Source organism: Hemibagrus wyckioides, linkage group LG26, assembly GCF_019097595.1.
Source record: "Hemibagrus wyckioides isolate EC202008001 linkage group LG26, SWU_Hwy_1.0, whole genome shotgun sequence".
In the NCBI taxonomy this organism is placed as follows: Eukaryota; Metazoa; Chordata; class Actinopteri; order Siluriformes; family Bagridae; genus Hemibagrus; species Hemibagrus wyckioides.
The window spans coordinates 17,073,476-17,094,655 of NC_080735.1; the positions used below are offsets into that span (position 1 = coordinate 17,073,476).

The 21,180-nt window shown below is 38.3% G+C and overlaps 1 protein-coding gene across 9 annotated transcripts in view; it reads right to left on the minus strand.

The window, feature by feature from the left end:
- Positions 1-21,180, minus strand: part of nfixa (nuclear factor I/Xa) — a 118,877-nt gene that overhangs the window by 56,708 nt on the left and 40,989 nt on the right. For 8 of the 9 annotated variants that reach the window (XM_058380297.1, XM_058380300.1, XM_058380296.1 and 5 more), the window contains one exon: positions 6,993-7,524. In XM_058380297.1, the coding sequence (XP_058236280.1) occupies positions 6,993-7,524 (532 nt within the window). Of the gene's footprint in view, positions 1-6,992; positions 7,525-8,450; positions 10,129-21,180 lie in introns of those variants that run through there. The other variant, XM_058380299.1, reaches the window with a different exon arrangement.

Genomic DNA, 21,180 nt, shown 5'->3' on the forward strand with positions numbered 1-21,180 from the left:
GTTATAAAAACAAAAAGCACACCTATAAAAACATCCTCGATATTAAAAAACAAAGTCATTCAACTTTCATTTTCCAGTTTAAAAGAAAACTAATGGATTAGAATACAATTTTCCACGAACGGCAAAACTATAAAATCTGAAACACCTCAGTAAACTTTGATCTGATTACATGAATAACTGAGTAAATAAACCTTTGTATGTTATAGAACATAAATAAACTGTATATATAATGCTAATAATTTATTTGATTACATCGAGTGAATTTTACTGAATCCCATTGAATTCTAAATTCCACCTTCCAAAACCAAACTTCCATCGCTCCCTACAGCTTATGATAGCTTGTACTTCCTCATTTGTTTATTATTTATTTAGTCATACACTTACTGGTGTTATTGCATTTATTCCACAGTCCCAACTGTGTATATGTTCAAAAGCTTAAAGTTTTAGTTTAATGGCACTATGCCGAGGATCAGATTGGTGAAGCGGTCATTCGACTAAATGATGAATCAGAATCAGCCGCGTGGAAACTCCTCCTAAATCCCGCCACTTATATTAGAGAGAGAGTAAGGGAGAGGGGGGGGGGAGAGAGAGAAGGGGAGGAGAGGGAGAGAGAGGGAAAGAGAGCGAGAGAGAGGGAGAGAGAGAGAGAGAGAGAGAAGGGGGGGAAGAGAGGGAGAGAGAAGGAGAGAGAGGGACTGGGGAGAGAGAGAGAGAGAGAGAGAGAGAGAGAGGGAAAGAGGTAAAGAGAGAAGGGGGAAGAGAGAGAGGGACAGGGGAGAAAGAGAGACGCTGCATGCATTTTCGATGCGGTTTAAATTGAAAAGCTGGTTTTAATCTTGTATAAACATTTCTCTTGCACTTGCGCTCTCCCTCTCTCTTATATAAATATATATATATATAGCACTTTTATAAAACCTGCCATGATCTCATTTACGAAACAAAAAAGTATAAAATAGTTTTTTGCACTATATTACTTCCCAATAGAGTTTTACTCTGATGTTTTAAATCAGTATCGTGACATATTTATTTACTTTTATTGCTCTGGATAAAAGCATTTGCTAAATGCCATAAATGTAAACGTTCAGGGCTATGCCTGCTCAAGCACTTCATGCTGCTTCTTGTATGTAAACGAACCTGTTTGCTCCTGATCTGGAGCAGTAATGAGGTGTGTAACTGTCATTAGGGTTCTGTGATTATTACTGACTATAATTTTTTACTTATTGATCATATGGATACGGATATTTAACGTTAAAGATCGTCCCACTCCAGAGCTCCCAGTGCTTCCTCTTTCAGGACCTGTCTGATCCATCCAGAAGCTCTATCCCCTGGATGGAGTCTCATCGCTTGGTGGTGCTGCGGATAGATCTGTGTGGTCAGCCTGTGACCCAGGGGACTGCTTTGGATAGAACCACTTGGAGACAATCAAACCGTCTCTGAAGAGCCGTTACATCAGTCAGCTTTCCACAGCATGGAATTAGTGTCTATAATAAACTCAGAAACTACACTGACCTAATACATTTCTGACATTTGGCAAAATTACAATTCATCTCATTTTACACAATTGAGGGTTAAAGGTATTTCTCAAGAGCAGCGGCAGCTCCTGGAACTCGAACTCACAACCTTCTAACCAGTAGTCCATCACCTTAACCACTAAGCTACCACATTTCCTATTAGTGCCTCAGGAGCTCTTGGTTGTTGTTGTAGAAAGGACATTATTTACATTTACATTATTTACTGTGATCCAGTGTCACCCAAATGAGGATGAGTTTCTCTTCTGAGCCTCAAGGTTTCATCCTCAGATCATCTCAGGGAGTTTCTCCTCACCATTATCGCCTCAGGCTTCTTATTAGGGATAAAATAGTAACTTAACTTTAAACTTTATATATATACTTTTCTCTATGTTTCTATTCTTCTGTAAAGCTGCTTTGAGACAGTGTCCATGGTTAAAAGCGCTAGGCAAACAAACTGAATGGAATAAAGATGGAGTATACTCTCAGACGAGATGCGAGTTTGATTGGTAGAAGGTAGAAGAAGATGATGATGATGATGATAATGATCGATCACTGGAAGTAGAAATACTTTTGTCCCCTGTACGTGCTGAATGAGTGTGCCGAGGAAAATGATCGTGATGATTGGTTTAGTCATCGCCATTCAGTCTAAATGATACAATAACTAATCAAATAAAAGTTAAATTAAAGCTAAAATAAAGTTTAATGTATTTCTATGTTTAGTGACAATAGTGAAGTATTAAGAAAAAAACAGCAGAAAACAATCAGCGGTTGTTCCACTTACACATTCTACCTCACCCTACACACACCACACACACACACACACACACACAGTTATCTATAACACTTTGTTACAAGCCTTCTTACATTAACGGCTTTGTTTGTGCTGGGAAAGAAGAGTGCGGTATTAAAGTGAGGAACATGGCTGAGCCTGTTTGCTCATGGCAAGACGCAACACACACACACATACATACACACACACACAAAGAAGTAAGAAGCATCTTCCCACACCAATGGCCCTGAGGTTGTGCCAACCAGAACTATTGTCCTCACAGCTCTCTCTCTCTCTCTCTCTCTCCGTCTCTCTCTCTCTCTCTCTCTCTCTCTCTCCGTCTCTCTCTCTCTCTCTCTCTCTGTCTCTTTCTCTCTCTCTGGCACACAAAAGAAGCGCTCACTACGCGAGACTGACAATGAAGGCAGCATTTAGCAACGCTAAACAAAATGTTTACAAAAGCAATAATCACAAGGACAAAGAGGGGAGCCAGAAAAAACAAATAAAAGTAACCAACTTGCTCCGCAAAAAAAAAAAAAAAAAGAAACCCAAAACAAAACAAAACACACACACGGAGGACAAAAAAAACATATAAACCCACCGCTGTTTTCTTTGTCTTCACAACATTCACTCACACACACACACACACACAAAGATCACTGAATAAACCGAGCGTGTGGATTAAACAAAGCCGCATAAAAAAAAGGAACATCACGTTTGATTTTGTCTGCGTCTCTCTTCAGAGAGCAAAAAGAAAACAAATCAAATCATTCATCAGATTTAGATTTTATATTTATATATATAAAAACACTGTAAATAATCATATCCACACAGACACATAGAGGATCAGAAGGCCTAGAAATACAGCCTTTGTGTGTGTGTGTGTGTGTCGGGGAGGTGTGTTGGCACGGCGTGCCAGCGGCGGTTCTAGATTCCCGCATGGCTTCCCGCGGGGTGCCGGGCTCGGCCGTGGCTATTTGGAGGCCGATAAAAGCAGCGGGGACACACTGGATTAGCAGAGATAAGATAACAGAGCGCCGCGAGGGCTAACATTGTGAACGGGCAGCGCGCTGGCCAGCCCTGCCGGGCACAAACACGGGCTCTGTGTGTGTGTGTGTGTGTGTGTGTGGGAGAATGGCACACATGCTGGTAAATGTTAAATGAAATCCAGTAGCTGAGCTAATCCTCTACTCTGAGGTCAGCCTGGAGTTTACTCTGTTTTACACAGGAGACTCTATTAAACACTTTGAACACAATCATGACCTCAGCCTTCACTGTTACACCAGTACAAAGTCCTCACTATTACAATAACATCCTGTTTTTGAGGAGAGAATAATAAACCCAGCTCTGTAAAGTCTGTAGAATTTGTGGTCTTGTTTATACACATGCCACTAAGAGTATCGTCTAACAGTACTGTACAGGATTAAGCAGTATTATTATTCTTAATCTTATTATTATTATTATGAAATAAAAATGTGTTAGTTGAAGAGGTCGGTCTTCACCTGAGAAACTCAGCTGTTCTAAAAATCCTAGGGAAGTTCATTTAGATTATGTAATGTACATAATTAATGTACATTATTATTGATCTACATTATTAATGTAGCAGTATTTAGCTGTAAGTAGCAGTATTCAGCAGTATTTAGCAGTACGGAGCAGGAGGGAGCAATATGGAGCAGGATGGAACAGTACTGAGCAGCGTGGAGCAGCATGGAGCAATGTGGAGTACTAAGAAGTATGAGCAATATGGACCAGGATGAAGAAGTACTGAGCAGTGTGGAGCAATATGGAGCAGGATGGAGAAGTACTGAACAGTGTGGAGCAATATGGAGCAGGACGGAGAAGTACTGAACAGTGTGGAGCAATATGGAGCAGAATGGAGAAGTACTGAGCAGTGTAAAACAGCGTGGAGCAATATGGAGTACTAAGTGGTATGGAGCAGGATGGAGCAGTACTGAGCAGTATGGAGCAATTTTTAGTACTGAGCAGTGTGAAGCAATATGGAGTATGGAGCAGTATGGAGCAGCACTGAACAATATGGAGCAGCACCGAGCAGTTCTGAGCAGTATGGCGCAAAGGTGAGAAGTATGGAGCACCAATGAGCAGAATTGTTCAGTAGAGAGCATCACTGAGCAGAATTGAGCAGTATAGAGCATCATTGAGCAGAACTGAGCAGTATAGAGCATCACTGAGCAGTATAGAGCATCATTGAGCAGAATTGAGCAGTATAGAGCATCACTGAGCAGAATTGAGCAGTGTGGAAAAGTATAATCCAAGCCTAAAAAAACTTTGGATTAGATATTGGAGAAAAATAAAATATCAGTTCCTGCTACAAATAGAAAACGCTCTCAGTGAATTGGAAAACATTCTTTAGTTTTGTAAATATTAAATATTTCAATTAAATACTTATATTAAATATTTATCATATTAAATTAATACTAAAGAGGGGCTTTTCTGTACAAGAACAACTGAAACGCAGCCATTAGATAATACATAATCTCCATTTCGTTCAAGGCGAGTGTTCCAGGAACAAAACAAAACAAAACAAAAAAACAAATCTAGTGTAGACATAATTCTAGACAGATTGCCTGTTAAAAATTTCATTTGACTTGCCCTAGTGATATAATGATTTAATTTATAATATAATATACTTTATTTGTATAAATAAATAATGTAATGATTTGTATGATTATTTGTAATTTTTGTGTGAATGATTAATTTAATGATTAATTTAAAAAAATAATAATTTTAAAGCTTTTAAAGAAAAATGCATGAGATGGGTTTGGATATCGGCTGATACCGGAAGTTTCAGTATCAGTATTGGAAAAAAAAAAAACGTTATGGTGCTATGTCTAGATTTTTAGCTCGGGATTATCTGCTCAGTCTTAGAAAATTTCTGAAAATAAACACGGCACTTAATTAAAGAAATATGTAAGAGGCCAGTGGATGAGTGTGTCTTCCATGATGGACGCTGGTGCTTATTGTTTTTTGGCTTATTTCCAAATAGAGACAATAAGAATCGAGTGAGACGTGTGAAATGAGACAGAGCCAGTGTGTAACGCTTATGATAAACCATCACGATGATGTTTTATGAAATAAACACAGAGATTACCATGTTACGGATAAAACACCACGCCGTACGTCCATCACTGTTACTGGACTTCTGATAGTATTGTGTGATAGAGATGAAAAATTCTTAATTAATTAAAGGGATTAATTATTATTAATAATAATTAATAATAAAGCAAGGGAAACAATATCTCCAAGCACTTTATTTTTAAACAAGATCTTTAAAAAAACTTTATTGTTAATATAAACACACACACACACACACACACACAAAAACACACGACACTGTATCCATGGTGGTGTACATGAGCAGTGATATTTGGCAGTGAATAATTGAGAGCGCACCACACCAATGCCAACATACACACACACACACACACACACAGAGTTCTATAATACACTGCCAATGAGACAGCGGGCTGTGACTGGGAGACCGGCCACTTACTACACACAACATAGCGGTATTAAGCCAATTACAACAGAATGCTCTCTCTCTCTCTCACACACACACACACACACACACACACACTGCATCCTTTTAAACCCTCATTGACAAACTCGGTGTATGAGGTCAGACGTATGAACTGCTCCGATAACGAAGAGGCAGTAAAACTCGGCCCGAGACTCTCGTCCTAATGCCTTAGGTTTTCGAATGCTTAATTAGGGTTACAGAATTTTTCTGGTTTTATTTATTTATTTATTTATTTATTTATTTATTTTTTGCACGTTGTGTCGAGATTAAAAAGGAATCTCTCAGGAATTTAATTTCTCTATTTACCGCCATCACCATGTCAAGAGGTGTGTTATTTTTTGCCTGTCTTTGAGAGTGTGTATTGCAAAGTCTAGAAAAATATTTCTGAAAAATTAAACACGCTGAAATATAAAAAATAAATAAATAAAAACAATATTTTAAATAATAGTATTTTAAATAATAATAAATTATAAAAATAAATAATTTAAATAAAATGTTGAAAAAAATAATTAAATAAAAAATAATAATTTTGTAGCATTTTTTTATGGATACATAACAAAAAGTGCTTATTTAATTATTTAATCAGGGTTTTGTTGTTTTGTTTGTTTTCTTTTTACTTTTAAAATGTAAAGGTATTTTTTCTACACAAGTTTTTTCTGCATCTTTTATTTTCTCTAACTAAATACCTAAATTATTTAAAGCAACCTTACTTTAAATAAATTACATTCTCGACAGAGAAAGAAATCAGGCATCACATGACCATGCTATTTATTCTCAGCTTATTATTAAATCCAGTACTCTAACACAGCGAAATACATGAGGAGAATGACGATCCAGGAGATGATTTGTTGTCTAAGTGATAATTAGGTGGTTGTGTATGTGTGTTTGGTTTTGTTGATGGCTTTAATTTGTTGTGTAACGGCTCCTGAGACTCCTAACTAAACAAACTGTGTGTGATAAATATACACAATATACTGGGTAATGTATCAGAGGAAGAGAACAGTCTGGATAAACTCAGTATGGTGTTAATAAAACAGACAGTGATGGCTTTACACTTCTGGCCTGTAGAGTGTGTGTGTGTGTGTGTGTGTGTGTGTGTGTGTGGAGAGTGAACGAGAATGAAAACCTTCTCCTGGAGTGCCGTGCCCTGTGCGTGGGTGTGTCCTGCACTGACCTGGCAAGTGGACGAAGTAGGCCAGGTAGAGGTCGAGCTCTTTGACCGAGACGCCAATGTGGTGCGGCTGGACACACAGGCTGTGGTTGGAGCACTGTGGCGATTTGACCAGCCGCTCTCCGTCTGTGCTCTCCAGCGGGCTGCCTTTAAACAGGATCACCATGACCAGGTCCAGCCTCCACACCTTGTCCGCCTGCCTCAGGCAGTCGATGCGCCTCATCTTGCCTTTCTGGTCTGGGTTGGAGAGCACGCAGCATGGAGGCTTCTTGCCCGTCACGCTGAGCACGAAATCTTCGCGGAACTCAGGCCGGATGTCCTTCCGCAGCTTGGCCAGGAGGCGCGATGCCCACTTCTGCTTGATCTCAGGCTTCTCTCCCAGTAGCTCGTCCTTCACGGCGCGCTCCTCGTCCTTGGACATGCGCTTCTCGTGCTTCTTGAAGTACTTGCGCTTGCGTGCCTGCAGGTTAAACCAGGTGTAGGAGAAGGCGCGCACGTGCGGCAGGAGCGCCTCGATGAACGGGTGGAACTCATCCTGGACAGTGGAGGAGGAGGAGCGGGGAAGAGGGGGAGAAGGGAAGAGAATGAGAGAGGGGGAGATGGAGTTAACATCGTGCTGCATGGAAGACGGAGTACAGAAGGAGAGAGAGGAGGAGAGAGAGGAGAGCGCCGGCTTGGACGAACGCTCGGCGAAAGAGAGCTGAGCGCATGTGTGTGTGTGAGAGACGCTGGGTTAAGCCACACACACACACACACACACACACACAGAGCATAAACACTTAATCAGGGTCAGTCTAATCTCAGAAACACAGAATAATACTTTATATTATCTAAATGCACTCTGAAATTTTAAAACGAAGAAAATTTTACTTTAAACATATTTTTTGAAAAGCAGAAAAATCGGTTCTTAATAAATTGCATATTTTCCAAGATTAAAATTTACACCTGATCTTAGATAACAATGTCTTCAAGCTGGGATTTTATCAGAAGGCAAAAAAATATTCTAGAAAAGATTTGCTATTAGCAAAAAATAATAATAATAATAATTTTAATCCAGTCATGCTTTACTATAGGAGAGCTCTAATTTTAATTCTACATTTTATTCTTTTAACATGTCCAGTCAATTTCTAGAATTTTAAAAAAAAATTTATTTGGGATTCTTAATTCCTTAATTTCGATTTATCTCATAAATGAACTTAAATAATGTTTTCTTTTAATATAATAAAATATACTGTACATAGTAATATAACATTTTTTTTTTTGTTTTTTGCATTTTCACTGAAATGTTTAACAATCAATTAATCATTTAAATACTGATTTTTAATTTTTTACTATTTTAATTTTTTACTGATCTTGCACCCTAAATGTTTCCAAACATTCAACACACAACAATCACGACACTGCACAATCACCAAACAAGCGCATGCAACACAAAAAAAATCAGAAAACACTGGTAGTTACCATTTTGCACTTTCATCATAAACTTCAGCGTAAACAAACAAACAAAATAAATAAATAAAAAGAAAAGTAGAGCAGGTCCTCTCCTGGATTTTAGTCAATAGCGCATGTCCTAATTCTCGCTAGTCGGAGAAATAAATGTCATTTTCCTAAATATTAGCCTAGGACAGGAAAATCTGAGAGTCGAGAAAATAAAAAAATGCCAAGCTAATTTTGCCGCGAGTGAACGTGTTAGATGGAGGGTAAGAGCCAAAAAAATTTTAATTTGCCAAAACAGTAAAAGGAAAGCATGGGGAAAAAAAATAAAAAAAAGTTGAGAAAATGTTTATATGCTGCTAGCTCAGACACAGAAAAGACTGTGTGCAAAAAAAGGTGGAGTGATGAATATAATCACCGAAAAAAAGTGTTAGATAAGAAAAATCGTTTGGCAAAATGGCAAGTGACGTCTGTTCAGATCTGTATGCTCTGCATTCGAGGATATTGAGAGAGAGAGAGAGAGAGAGAGAGAGAGGACGACAGCGAGCGAGGAGGGGGGTAGCAAGAAAGCGAATGAAGAGCAGGAAAAAAAAAACACAACAGAGAACCGAATAGCTGTTGGAAGAGCGTGCGAGAGAGTCGCTGGCAAACCCGAACCGATGCTTCCCTTTCTCCCTTTTTTTTTTTCCTCTCTGACTCGCTCTCTCTCTTTCCCTACGTTCTTTTCCTCACCATCGCCCCAAAAGTGTGCCAGCGCCGGGCTGAACCCACCTATTTGGCACAGAGTCTCCCAATATGCTCAACCAATACGCACGCTTCGAGGCCTGAATGGGTGGGAGAGAGGGGGAGAGGGAGTGAAAGAGAGAGAGAGAGAGATGGTGGGAGGGAGAGATAGAAAGCGACAGAGAGAGAGAGAGAGAGAGATAGGAAGCAAGCGTACTATGCGAATCAGTCAGTGGGACGGCTCGTCACTTTTGCCAAATTAACAAGTTCCGTGTCCAGACATGGTTAATTTCACACCGACCAATCGGACACCTCGGATGTGTCCTAACCCCGCCCTCTCGTTCCATATCCATATCCGTCACCATAACCGAACTCTCCATCATCATCATCATCATCATCATCGCTCTCCTGAAAGTCGCCCACTCTTCCTTCTTATCCTTCCATCCCAGTCTTCTTCTCTCTAACCGGGTTCATCCATCTCCATATCGCTCCCTTTCTCCATCCCTTCCTCAATCCCCCTCCACTCTCTCTCTCTCTCTCTCTCTGCAAGCCTTGGCATGGGAACAGTGTGTGAACACACAGGGCTGAAATCCCTACAGACCCTCCAAACCAGCAGCTGCCTTCAGACCCACCACACAAACAAAGGAGCAGGGAGACACGCAGACAACTAACTCCTCACCAACACCACCAGCACCACCGCCATGTTCACACTCGCACCACTGACAACAAATATACACATGCAGGTCTGGACCACCGGATACTCTATTCACCAGATAAACCGGTGCAAAAGAAAAAATGTGTAAAAAAAACGTGAACAGGTATGTTTCTGCTCCACAAGATGTGTGCTTAAAGCTCCATATCTAAAGGATCCCTGAAGAACAAAACGGGTTCTGAATAGTTTGAGACCGAGTCTTGGACATAATACCATCTTAAAACTTGTCTAAAAAAATACTTTCTCAATTAAGAACTAGCTCTGTAAATACTTTTTAAAATATTTTTCTTCATTTTAAAACTCTAGCTTCAAAAATTCCATTGGCCATTATTTATTTATTTATTTATTCATTCATTCATTCATTCATTCATTCATTTATTTATTTATTTATTTATTTATTTAATTAAATTAATTAATTTATTTATTTTTCTTTCCTCCTCATCACACTGACCACCCGAGTACAGAAAGTATCCGTATGGAATCTCCATCATCGAGTGACCCGATAATCGGCTTTACGGAATCGTGAGACTCGATTTGGGAGATCTGATCTAAATCTGAGCTCAATCCCCCCTACGACGAGTTTAAGGAGCATATGCCGTGGTCTCGGGGTGCCGTCCTGTCGCATCTTGGGGTACAAATCTAAAAAATTTTTCCATCACAATCCTCGACACAGTCAAGTTTTATTCTATTACGGTTTGTTTAATTTAATAGTATTCAACACTAATTACATAGTGGGCTCCATTTGTTTAACTGTAAGAGCTTTATAATTATTATTATTATTATTATTATTATTATTATTATTATTATTATCAACATTGCTTTTCGGAACAGTGCACAAGCTGTGGAGGAAAATAAAATTGTGCACATAAAATTAACTCTAAATACAACTTAAAAAACAACATACCCTTATTAAGTACGCCTTTACACCGTATACAGATCCTATTTAATAGATTTAATTGACTATATTACACACAGTAAAGTCTAACAGTGTATCATATCAACCTGGATAGTGTTCACGGCAGCATTCGAACCCTATTTCCTGTTTCATCAGAGTGTACTGATGACAGAGTACAGGAACACACATATGTTTTAATACACAGAGACGGAGTGTATGTCACTTTAGACATTCGTCCACGAAAGCCTGTGTTATCTCCACTACACTACACTGCAGAGGCCTCTTTTAGGAAGACAAAAACACCGTCAAGGAAATGAGAACGAGTCGGTACGAGTGTGTGAGAACCTATCCGTGTGTGTGTGTTTTAGATTTTGGTAAAGACCCCACAAGAACAGGAACGTCAGCTGGTCACCGATTGCCGTTTATTTTATTTAACAATATTTCCTTTTCATTACTGAGGTTAAGACTTAGGTATAAGTGGTAGCATTAACTTAAGACAAACGTGTGTGTGTGTGTGTTTTCTTTCACCAGAAATAGTTCTCTGTGAAATCCTCTGTGTTCTGTGTTATAACTAGAAAAACCTCAGGCTTCTTCGGGGTTTGTTGTATCAGATACAGTGACGTTGTGATGCTGAAATTCTACACAAATCAACACAGCGAGTGATTCATAAAATAGCCATTGGAAAAGTGAAAAATCAGATAATAGCTGTTTAGCGCCTGTTTAGTTTCGGAGAGGATTAACTGACCGAAGATGTCCATAATCAGAGCCAGAAAAATCTAATGTCCAGAGCTGACTTGTCTAAAGATCATCAAATCCACTAAAGATATATATATATCTTTATATATATATATATATATATATATATATATATATATATATATATATATATATACTGTTATTAGTCTTTATTTACGTTCTCCTCTGTATTTTGTTTGTTTGGCTTGGAATTGTGTCTTGTTTGGGACCAAGTGTGTGTGTTTTTCTCCACAAAAAGTGAAAGAATAATTGATTAACTTGAAATGAAAAACATTTATCAGTCTTTATAACCCTTATTGTGTTCAGTAATGTTAACAGATGTTTAGTGGATTTCAGCTCAGATCTACAGTCCAGGCTACACACCGCGCCTTTCAGCCTTTATGACCGTTATTATTTAAAATTTCATAAATTAACGGTCATTTTGTGAAGGCCTGTATGAGCAAGGACATTATAAAATATTGATATAAATGGCTTAAATGGTTCATAATTAAAAATAAGAGGTTTTACGGACTGGGCAAAACTTATATACTGTATAAACATATATTATATATATATATATATATATATATATATATATATATATATATATATATATATATATATATATATATATATATATATATATATCTTTCCACACACGGTCAGTGTCGGAAACACCGCTGAATCCCCCCCCCCCCCCCCCCAGTGTATTTGTATTATTGCCCGTTACCTCAGAAGCTAACTGGCTAACACTCACACACTCCCTCACCACGCCAGAGCGACACACAAAACCTCTGCGTGAAGGAGGGGAAAAAACACAAAAAAAACACTTACTTGGTCTACACGGGTCACTGGAAAGAAAGAAAGAAAATATATATATATTTATTTCCTTTGTTTTTATGCTCTTTTAGAGACCTGAAATGTTCAGCTCCCCGTTTCTAACAGAAACAACGGCACCGTGAAGCACGCGACGCCCCGCGCGAGCCCGAAAAGCCCCTTCCCTCGGCACGCGCTCCGGCCAGCGCGCGGACACTGCTGTGTATTGAATATTATATTTATTACAATTAAAACGTCATATGTTTTTTTTCTTTCTCCACACAAAACACTACACGCCAGTAAAAAAAAAGAAAGCTAGTCTATTTCTATTAAGACAAGATAATTAAGACAAGATAGTACTCAGAATCTAAATAATAAAGTGTTTTTAATTAATAAAACACAGCAAATTTGATGAAGAAAAAAATAATCTACCATCTGGACATAAATAACTGAAATATAGTTTACACACTAAAAAACAAAACAAAACACCTATTAACATATTACAGCCATAATACACTAACGCAATTATCTATCCAGCCTATATATGTAGTATTTCCCGTATATATATATATATATATATATAGTATTTCTAACAGATGCATGCATAATGATTTTTCCAGGTTTTCTATTTTTTTTGTATGAGTATAAATTTGAGATTTCCATCAACGATCACATGATATAATAAATAAATAAATAAATAAATAAATAAATAAATAAATAAATAAATAAATGAGTATTTTAACACGTATGAAATAACCGACAGCATGCTCCCGTAAAAAGGCCGTATGGCAATAACCAAGCCTGAAGTGGTTCATCTGTCATATTTATCCAACAGAGGAAATAATAAAACATTCATTACTTTCCCGTTTTATTCCCTCTCGAACCCTCATTAAATCAGCTTTTCGATTAAAATTAAACAAAAACACAGAGTTACAAATCTAGAAAAAAAAAAGAAAAAAACAACCCAAAGCACCCGTTTATTAATTTTAATAATCCGACATATATTTCTAAAAAAAAAATAAAAAAAAATTTTGGGAAAATATATAGGATTCATTTTCGTTCCCTGAAGCTGTAGAATAATGTATATACAAATAAATACGCGTTTTTATTATTTTTTTAATTATTTTTTCCACCTTTTAAATGTTAATAATATTTAAGGTTTATTTATTTTTGTCTCAAAACGCATTTAAACACACAGCTCCAATATCCCAAGCTGCTCAAACCCGACAAACATCACGTTTTTTCGCCTTTTATACGATAATTAGCTGATAGATTAGATAAATAAATGATTTATTTAGTGAAGACCCAAGCAGAAAGAGTAAAGGTGAAGGTGTAGAGCCTGTATGATTTACTCTAGCTCATTAGCGCTGATTAGCTTCATCATATTTACCCTGAACTCTTCATTAGCCTGGCCTCCGTGTTTAGCCTGTAATTAATATTTTAATCTGTATTTTTAAACGAGTCCGTCTGCTAAAATACTATGCAGATGGTGGATGGCAAGAAGCTAGAGATAAACTTATATATTTTATCTGTGAATATTGTTATGTTTTATGAGCCACGTCTTGATGTGTTATTTTCATGAGCTATGCTTGTAAAAAAGTTTAACTGCTTCAGGCGCCATTTTTAGCTGTTGAGGCAGCGTCTCTCTCTCTCTCTCTCTCTCTCTCTCTTACACACACACACACACTCACACACACACACGAGGCAAATTAAACGTGTATTGTTTCCAAAAAATCAGAACAGCGTTCCTTGAGGTTATACTTGAGGAAAGTATACTTAGCACTGAAACACCATGTTGTAAATATAATGCAATATTTCTGTGTGTGTGTGTGTGTGTGTGTGTGTGAGAGAGAGAGAGAGAGATCACATTGCATTATCTACAACCTTACACACAAGGCTGAGGTAAATGTAGAGGTCTAATGACAACAAAAGGTGAAAATAAGGACACTGCACATGCCAGAAAAGTGTGAAACTATATACAATTTTTAGGCTAGACATCGTAGTATTTAGTCTCAGTTAGCTAACACATGCTGACTGTCCGAAATTCGGCGCAAAAATGAAGAATAAAAAGCTGGTGGAAATAGCTGGTCAAAATGACGATACTGAAGAAGCGGGGTTATTGTTTTCTATGTAGAAACCTTTCCGTGTGTGTGAGTTAGCGCAGAGCTAAAGAATCATTTCCCACCTTCACATAATGCTTTATAGCTTCGTAAAGATGTGTAGTAGATGATTATTTCATGGTATACATACTTAATACTTGTGTACGTACATAATACGAGGCTCTTTAGGCTAGAGGTTCTCAAAAAGCGGGTTCGTAAAGCATAGCATAAACAGGTTGAGGTTTTTATGTTTATTTACGGTGGTTAAAATCCAGACGCAATAAACACTGACTAGAAATGTATTATATTTATTATAATGTTGGTAGCTTATTTGATCAGGAAATCAAATCAAGACGCACGAATAACCCAAAAACAAGTGTATAATTAAGGTAAACCTGGACCTAATAGCGAACAATTAGAAGAATAAATTGGAAGAATAAAATAAAAAAAAAACCTTTGCCAAAATATTATTGTAGACATTTAGCTTATAAGAATAATATTTAAATATTCAATAAATTAGATTCCCTATGGAATTTACTTTATACTTCAAGTGATCTGTGGTTGCAAACATTTTGACAAGCCTTATGTTAGGGATCTAGGAAGGTTAGAAGGTTCTTCTTATCTTTCTGATTTTTTTTTCTTTTATTAATGTACCATGGTAATGATATTTAAATGGAGTATATCCACTAAAGCCTGCTGACTCGAACTGTGAAGTGAACTGAATTTGAACCACCCAGGCCCAGAGACTCGAACCGGTCACTGGAGGTTCAGTAGGCACCCTGGCACCCACCCTGTAATGGTGAAAGCAGCAGCCGGCCACCACATGCAGCCTAATGAAGTGAACTCATCAATGCTAGATTGATTGTTCGACTCAACGTCCAGCCAAAACGGTTCGACGCATACGAGTCGTATCAGATGGCCGGCTCTGAGGATTCGACTGGTGTTGAGGAAATGCTGTCTAAACAGAACGTACCCTAACGGAGCACACTCGCCACTTTCTCCTTCTTGCCGTTCGACGTCTTTCCCTCCCCTCTCAGCCTCTCCTTCTCCGTCTCTCCAGCTCTCTGGATTGCCGCTCTCATAAATACTGTCTCTCTCTCTCTCTCTCTCTCTCTCTCTCTCTCTCTCACTGTCTTTCTTTCATTATTTTCTTCCTCCTGTGCCAGTCTGCAGGGCCGAGTGCCAACCCTTCTCCTCCAGTGGGCACCGTGCCCCGTACTTTATGCAAATCAAGCACCAGCTTCCTTCTCCTTCTCTCCGTCTCTCTCTCCCTTCTTCTTTTCACCCCCTCTTCCTCTATTTCTCTCTCTCTCTCTCTCTCTCCTTTCCTTCTTTCTCTCCACACTTGTCCTTCAGCAGCACCCTGATCCTGTCAGACACATTTAACATTCCTACACCGAAATAATATTTTGATATAGAGTGTTTATAAAGGGAGGAGGAGGAGGAGGTATGCACCTGAACTTTTCCTTATTCCTAAGGAAAAATGAAACGGATACGCCGGGAATGGGAAGTTTGCTTTTTCTAGTTTTTGCACTGGAGCTACGAAACGGATTTAGCTAACAAGTAGTGTTTCTGTCTCATAAGTTTGCTTATGGTCCTTCCTAAGCCCCGCCTCTCACTTTTTTTAGATTATTTTACACAATCGTTTATATGAAAATAATTTGCTTGGCAATTTAAAGCATGTATCTGAAACATTGGGATTTATGTGGATCACTACAGAACTTCGGAGCACCAATGCATCTATTTTTCCTTCCTTTATCTGTTCCTTTAACTTTTAAAACCCCTCACTCCTTACACACACACACACACACACACACATACACACCATGTACACACCCTCACGCTTACACACAAGAGTCCTCCCATCCATTCACAAACCCTAACAAGGCAGTCCATTCATGAAACAAACGAATTCACTTTGTGTACCTAACGGGCGTTTTTTTCGGTACAAAGATCACGCTGATAACAATCCAACAAACAGACACACACACACACACACACACCCGGGGTCACATATGTGGTCGGGTTTTAATTATATCACTGTAAAAGTGAATTACTGCAAGCTACACGTGAGTGCATGCACACACACACACACACACAAACTGGAAAATGTTTTATTAGAGAAAGAACAGACTTGATAACAGAATGTGAGTGTGTGTTTATATCTGAGAGGGGGAGAGAGAGAGAGAGAGAGAGAGAAAACAAGAGAGAAAGAGAGAGAGAGACAAAGAGGGAGAGAGAGAGAGAGAGAGAGAGAGAGGGGGGAAGAGAGGGAGAAAGAGAGAGAGAGGGAGAGAGAGAGAGGAAGAGAGAAAACGAGAGAGAAAGAGAGAGAGAGAGAGAGAGAGAGAGAAACAAAGAGGGAGAGAGGAAGAGAGAAAACGAGAGAGAAAGAGAGAGAGAGAGAGAGAGAGAGAGAGAAACAAAGAGGGAGAGAGGAAGAGAGAAAACGAGAGAGAAAGAGAGAGAGAGAGAGAGAGAGAGAGAGAGAGAGAGAGAAACAAAGAGGGAGAGAGGAAGAGAGAAAACGAGAGAGAAAGAGAGAGAGAGAGAGAGAGAGAGAGAGAGAGAGAAAAGAGGGAGAGAGGAAGAGAGAAAACGAGAGAGAAAGAGAGAGAGAGAGAGAGAGAGAAACAAAGAGGGAGAGAGCGAGAGAGAGAAAGAGAGGAAGACACCATGAGGTCAGACCAGGCTGCATGTCTGATCACTAACCAAAAGATTTCGAGTTTAAAGATGCAGTATGTGTTTTGGTGGAAGTTAGCCGGTGTTATGTTAAACGTAAAAATAGCACATGTGCTCAGTTCCAAAGCCACACCCTAACTCACACACTTACACACACACACACACACACACACACACCTATCTTTGAAAGCTAGTGACAAGTAACATGATTCTGAATCTCGGTGGTTTGTTCTGATGGTTTTGTCCACTGTGTACAGAGTTTTCTGTGCCGTAAATGACCTGTAGCGACTTCTGGACCTGCACTTCCTTTCTAATTTATACTTTCAGATAAAAGTAATGGCACCCTTTGCAAAGCACAAAGACTCAATGTGTATCTGTGGTGTTTAGGAAGGAAGGAAAAAATGAAGAAGCAGAGTAACAAAGAATTCGCTGCAATGGCTGAGCTGCATTACTGGAATATTTCACAGACACTAATTACAGACGTGCTGGGTCACGGATCAGTAGCCATTTTGTTTATAATGATGATGCTGTAACAGTATCTAGAGCCCCTGAGACACAACAAACATAATCAAATCAATTAATGTTTTCATGGGAGGAAAAAAAGAAAGGCAGAAAGTTCCGGAAATCTGGCAGAGGTTTACAGTTAAGTTTGGCCTGCAGAAGAAACGACACACTGAAGAAGTTTAATAAAAACTCAGTGATTAATGTCCGGAGTTATTTACATCTTAGAGCACAGAACTAATGCAGTCATGCAAATGAGGGAGAAGGAACATGCTGAATATTTTGGTTTTTAACAGTTTTCTTGAGATGAGATATCATCACAACCAAACAACATCATCATCACAACCAAACAACATCACAACCAAACAACATTATCATCACAACCAAGCAACATCATCACAACCAAACAACATCATCATCACAACCAAACAACATCACAACCAAACATCATCACAACCAAACAACATTATCATCACAACCAAGCAACATCATCACAACCAAACAACATCATCATCACAACCAAACAACATCACAACCAAACATCATCACAACCAAACAACATCATCATCACAACCAAACAACATCATCATCACAACCAAACAACATCATCATCACAACCAAACAACATCACAACCAAACAACATTATCATCACAACCAAGCAACATCATCACAACCAAACAACATCATCATCACAACCAAACAACATCACAACCAAACATCATCACAACCAAACAACATTATCATCACAACCAAGCAACATCATCACAACCAAACAACATCATCATCACAACCAAACAACATCACAACCAAACATCATCACAACCAAACAACATCATCATCACAACCAAACAACATCATCATCACAACCAAACAACATCATCATCACAACCAAACAACATCACAACCAAACAACATTATCATCACAACCAAGCAACATCATCACAACCAAACAACATCACAACCAAACATCATCACAACCAAACAACATCATCATCACAACCAAACAACATCATCATCACAACCAAACAACATCACAACCAAACAACATTATCATCACAACCAAACAACATCATCATCACAACCAAACAACATCATCATCACAACCAAACAACATCACAACCAAACAACATTATCATCACAACCAAGCAACATCATCACAACCAAACAACATCATCATCACAACCAAACAACATCACAACCAAACAACATTATCATCACAACCAAGCAACATCATCACAACCAAACAACATCATCATCACAACCAAGCAACATCACAACCAAACAACATTATCATCACAACCAAGCAACATCATCACAACCAAACAACATCATCATCACAACCAAACAACATCATCATCACAACCAAACAACATCATCATCACAACCAAACAACATCACAAACAAACATCACAACCAAACAACTTTATCATCACAACCAAGCAACATCATCACAACCAAACATCATCACAACCAAACAACATCATCATCACAACCAAACAACATCATCACAACCAAACATCATCACAACCAAACAACATCATCATCACAACCAAACAACATCATCACAACCAAGCAACATCATCACAACCAAACATCATCACAACCAAACAACATCATCATCACAACCAAACATCATCATCACAACCAAACATCATCACAACCAAACAACATCATCATCACAACCAAACAACATCATCATCACAACCAAACAACATCACAAACAAACAACATCACAACCAAACAACATTATCATCACAACCAAGCAACATCATCACAACCAAACAACATCATCACAACCAAACAACATCATCATCACAACCAAACAACATCATCATCACAACCAAACATCACAACTAAACAACATCATCATCACAACCAAACAACATCATCACAACCAAGCAACATCATCACAACCAAACATCATCACAACCAAACAACATCATCATCACAACCAAACAACATCATCATCACAACCAAACATCATCACAACCAAACAACATCATCATCACAACCAAACAACATCATCATCACAACCAAACAACATCACAAACAAACAACATCATCATCACAACCAAGCAACATCATCATCACAACCAAACATCACAACCAAACAACATCATCATCACAACCAAACAACATCATCACAACCAAACATCACAACCAAACAACAACATCATCACAACCAAACAACATCACAACCAAACAACATCACAACCAAACAACATCACAACCAAACAACATCATCATCACAACCAAACAACATCATCATCACAACCAAACAACATCATCATCACAACCAAACAACATCATCATCACAACCAAACAACATCATCATCACAACCAAGCAACATCATCATCACAACCAAACAACATCATCACAACCAAACAACATCATCACAACCAAACAACATCATCATCACAACCGAACAACATCACAACCAAACAACATCATCATCACAACCAAACAACATCATCACAACCAAGCAACATCATCATCACAACCAAACAACATCATCACAACCAAGCAACATCATCATCACAACCAAACAACATCATCACAACCAAGCAACATCATCATCACAACCAAACAACATCATCATCACAACCAAGCAACATCATCATCACAACCAAACAACATCATCATCACAACCAAGCAACATCATCACAACCAAACAACATCACAACCAAACAACATCATCATCACAACCAAACATCATCATCACAACCAAACATCATCATCACAACCAAACAACATCACAACCAAACAACATCATCATCACAACCAAACAACATCACAACCAAACAACATCACAACCAAACAACATCATCATCACAACCAAACAACATCATCATCACAACCAAACAACATCATCATCACAACCAAACATCATCACAACCAAACAACATCATCACAACCAAACATCATCACAACCAAACAACATCACAATCAAACATCACAACCAAACAACATCATCATCACAACCAAACAACATCATCATCACAACCAAACAACATCATCACAACCAAACAACATCACAACCCAACAACATCAACATCACAACCAAACATCATCATCACAACCAAACAACATCATCATCACAACCAAACATCATCATCATCACAACCAAACATCATCACAACCAAACAACATCATCACAACCAAACAACATCATCATCACAACCAAACATCATCACAACCAAACAACATCATCACAACCAAACATCACAACCAAACAACATCACAACCAAACAACATCATCATCACAACCAAACATCATCACAACCAAACAACATCATCACAACCAAACATCATCACAACCAAACAACATCATCACAACCAAACATCACAACCAAACATCATCACAACCAAACAACATCATCACAACCAAACATCACAACCAAACAACATCACAACCAAACATCATCACAACCAAACATCATCATCACAACCAAACATCATCACAACCAAACATCATCACAACCAAACATCACAACCAAACATCACAACCAAACATTATCACAACCAAACAACATCATCACAACAAAATATCAACGTCATCACAACAAAACAACAATGTTATCACAACACGTGA